Raw genomic sequence first — 4,272 nt, 5'->3', positions numbered from 1 at the left:
ATTGATTTCTTGGTTATAGTGTAACTAAATCATTCTTATGGTGGGTGGGGCTATGGGCGGCCCAAGAGCTGGACAGATACAAACTTATATGTGTCACCATTCATATTGCATGGCTACCAAATCTTTACGATTTGGCCATTCTGTTCCAAATAAATCATTTGTTCTTTCTCTTCTCTTCTGTGTCTTTTCTGCATGAAAAAGTAGAGGCCTCTGCTTATACTTGCTAGGTTAGGTTATATGAGATGCTATGTATATATTTCTGTTTTTCTTGGATGGTCCCGGTGGTACGTGTCTTTGATTCATAAATCAAAGACATTTTGGGTCATGGCCAAGACTGATGAATTAACGAAACATATCCGTGCCACCATATCTACTAGTAGTAGAGCTTTTTAATTTCAGATGATAAATATATAGAGAGAGGGATTTTATCTTATCATTAATTTATATATCAATGGACACAAAACAGTGGTCCAAATATATATTTACACATGTTTGAAGTACAAAGCGATCAATGCAGGCATGTGTTCGCCAAAATGACAAGGTAGAACCATGCAATGAGAATGGTGGCTGAATGGCATTACTCAGGTGTCAACCTCTAATGCACCCATCTTCTCTATAAATACCTGATCATTCTATTCGCCGCTTCACCACGGCTTGGTAGTGCAAATTCTCTCTTCACCTGTTTCTATAAATCATGGCTAAATCATGTCTGCTTTCTCTTGGTATCTGTCTCTTTATTCTGTTTCATGGCTGCCTAGCTGTCAGGCCATACAATTCTCACCAAGGCCAAGGTTGGAGTACTCGGCCTGATCACCAGTCTCGAGGAGAGCAAAGTGAGTGCCAGATCAATAACCTTGATGCCCTTGAACCATCTCGTAGAATTGAAGCCGAGGCTGGCCAATTTGAAATCTGGGATGACAACAATGAACAGTTCAGGTGTGCTGGGGTTGCAGCTTATCGGGTTACTATCCAGCCCAAGGGCCTCTCCTTACCTGTCTATCACAATCAACCTAGGATCCTCTACATTGTCCAAGGCTAGTTCACTGAATCCCTTTTTGCATTGCTACTAACTTATTGTGGTCTATGCGTGTTATATTATCATATACCATTCAATTAAACTTGTGTTATGACTTACGTGCTTGAAATCCACGTACAGGTAGGGGAGTTTTAGGATTATCAATCCCCGGTTGCCCTGAAACGTTCCAATTATTCCAGCAAGATGAACAATCCGAGGAAGAAGGTTGTAGAAGCCAAAGATCAGAGGATGAAGGCAGTAGCAGTCAAAGATCAAAGGATCAAGGTGGTAAAAGTCAACAATCGGAGGATCAAGACAGAAGAAGACAAAAATCTGGGGAACAATACAGCAGAAGCCAACAATCAGAGGATCAAGACAGTAGAAGACATAAATCTGAGAGCAGAAGCCAAGGAAGCAAAAGTCAACAATCAGAACATCAAAGTAGCACAAGCCGAAAATCCGAGGATCAACACTGTAGAAGCCATAGATCCGAGGACTTTTACCAACAACCAAGATTCTTCAAGGAGGGAGATATCCTAATGGTGCCAAATGGAGTTTCCTATTGGGTCTACAATGATGGTGATACGCCACTTGTTGCAATTGCCGTCATTGACACCCGTAATAATTTCAACCAACTTGATCGAAAAGTGAGAGTAAGTAAGCTGACTCACTAGCATTCATTTAAATATTTTATGCATGAATGCAAGATCTAACAAGGCTTATGACTGATTTTCTATTCAAATGCTTGCTAAAGAATTTCTGGCTTGCTGGTAACATACAAGAACAACAAGAGGAAGAACAACGAAGAGGATCTTCGTCATCCAAGAGTGAGGAAGTTGGGCAAGAGAGCTCGAACAATGTTTTTAGTGGCTTTGATGCAAAGATATTAGCTCAGGCTTTTGGAGTGACAAAGGAGACGGTGAGAAAGCTACAAAAGAAAAATGACGAGAGGGGACCTATCATCCAAGTTGAAAGGGGACTTCAGGTGATAAAATCAATATCGAGTAAAGAGCAAGAAAGACAACAAGAAACTAATGAAAATGGTTTAGAAGAGACTCTTTGCAACATGAGGCTCAGACAGAATATTGGGAAAGCCACGAGTTCCGATGTATACACTCCTTTGGGGGGACGTCTGACCAACGTTAACAGCCAAAGCCTCCCCATTCTTGGCCTCTATGAACTTAGTGCTGAGAGAGGACATCTCTACAAGGTTAGGTTCTAATAAACATAATCATCTTTTTGTATAGTATTGTTTGATTGAATGATTTTTTACTTTTGAGCTTTATGGAACTTACGTACTAAATTGGTTTTGATGCATGATTTGTATATATAGAATGCGATAATGTCTCCTCATTGGAACGTAAACGCACACAGCGTGATGTACGTTCTTAGGGGTGAAGCCCGGGTTCAGATCGTTGGAAACTCTGGTCAGACTGCCTATGATGGACAGCTTTGTGAAGGCCAACTAATCGTCGTTCCTAAAAACTTTGCTGTAGTGAAACAGGCAGGAGACAATGGATTTGAATGGGTTTCAATTAAGACCAGTGACAATGCAGTGAGAAGTCCACTTGTTGGAAGGACTTCTGCCATTCGGGCCATGCCAGAAGAGGTCCTGGTAAATGCTTACCAGATTTCCAATGAAGAAGCAAGGAGGTTAAAGTACAACAGAGAGGAAACGTGTGTCTTAGCACCAAATTTTGAATCCAACGGAATGTTTTCTGTAATGTAAAATAATAGCCATAAAGGAGAGTTATTACAAGAATAATAAAGCTTTGTAGGCACGGAAGTTGGTACGTATTTATAGATGTTTGAACTCTTCAACTTTGTATTATGAGTTTTTATAACTTGCTTTGGGTAATAAATAAAGGAAAAACTTTCTTTGGGCTGTCCAATTTTGTTTCAATTTTATTAGTTGATTCTTCAGTAGTTCTGTGTGCGGGTAAGCATTGCAGGGGGTGGCCTAGCATGGTTGCATCATTTCCTTGCAATCCATTCAAAACACATACCTAAGTAATCAGCTTTAATTTCCTGGATTTGGTTGCTGGCCTCATTGTGGCATTTTTTCGAACAGTAGGATTTACCGGTGGGTAAGCAGGGCAAGGGTGGTCTAGCATGTGGGCTGGGTGTGTCCAAGTGGAAGGATGGCATACACAACTCAAGGGGGAGGGGGTCTTTTGCTTATGCTGCACTTGGAGAAGGAAATGTTGGGCCAAGCTACGCAACCTAGCATATTGGGATGAGTTGGTGTGGGTTGGAGAGGATTTTTATGGACTTGGTCCATTGATACAATTCGTTGAACAGGTGGCGGCTATCTCTACTTTCCAATCCAGAACAATTTGTAGAAATTGCTGGTTTTTAATAGGGTTGAGAAGGGTAAAATGGGGTTTAAAAAAAATAAAGAGGCCACATAACTTCATATTTAACTGTTATTAACATTTTTGAAATAGAGGGTATATCGAAGTCTATTGGTGTCAATCCATATGGTAGGTATAGTTCATTTGCAAAACTCAAGGTATGTTAAGTTAGTTAACCAAAACCCATGATTTGTTTTAAGTCTTTTACCCTAACATAATACAAGACTTGATAACTGGCCCGCTGAGCGGTTCTACCAACTAGGTTGACAGGTTGTTGATCGAGCCAACAGGTTTTAGGAGCATAGTGGATTAGATGTTTACACAAACAATGATTTGTGATGGGGTCAGTAGTCATTGGTTTGGTCTGGTTGGTTGGATCGTCGACAGATGAAAAGATATATAGGATTTAAAAAGATTTGAATAGCAAGTTTTTTTAGGAAGATCCTACAACAGTGTAAATAAGATATAATATGATTTTGGGGTCGTGTCTCTAGGGATCTAGATCATTTGGTCCTAGTTTACCATGGTCATATGTCCTTTTAGCTTCTTATTCTTTCATTGGTAATTAGAAAAAGACCAAATTTTGGTCGTCCATCCTTTGAAAAGTCCCAAAAGATCACACAAATATAGTTACCAAGGGCATATGTCCTTGAGGGGAGTAAATGACTTCTAATTTTTGCCTCCGAAAAAAAAGCTTGCGGTGCTTTCCACTCCCGAACTCAAACCTTTAATGGGATGCGGTTTACCTTATATCACTGGACTCAAGAAGGGTGTTCGGAAAGGCAAAGAGGAGGTTACGGTAAGTGGTGGATTAGGGTATTTGGCATTTCCCTCTCTGTCTGGTGTCCAACGGTCTTCAAGGAGATAGGAAATGCGTCTTATCGTTTGGAGTAGGGCGGTCTA

General features: G+C 40.4%; 1 protein-coding gene across 1 annotated transcript; it reads left to right on the top strand.

Annotated features, from left to right (window-relative positions):
- Positions 1–638: 638 nt before the first annotated feature.
- Positions 639–2,907, top strand: LOC148804064 (cocosin 1-like). Its single transcript, XM_088894988.1, has 4 exons — positions 639–1,034; positions 1,157–1,668; positions 1,770–2,225; positions 2,349–2,907. Exons 1-4 carry the CDS (start codon positions 695–697, stop codon positions 2,742–2,744), a joined length of 1,704 nt encoding a protein of 567 aa, XP_088751114.1. The 5' UTR covers positions 639–694; the 3' UTR covers positions 2,745–2,907.
- The last annotated feature ends 1,365 nt before the right edge of the window (positions 2,908–4,272 follow it).

Source organism: Nelumbo nucifera, chromosome 1, assembly GCF_055504915.1.
Source record: "Nelumbo nucifera cultivar China Antique chromosome 1, China Antique-T2T, whole genome shotgun sequence".
Classification (NCBI taxonomy): Eukaryota; Viridiplantae; Streptophyta; class Magnoliopsida; order Proteales; family Nelumbonaceae; genus Nelumbo; species Nelumbo nucifera.
Note: the sequence above shows the minus strand (reverse complement) of the source record. Positions and strands in the feature narration are given on the sequence as shown.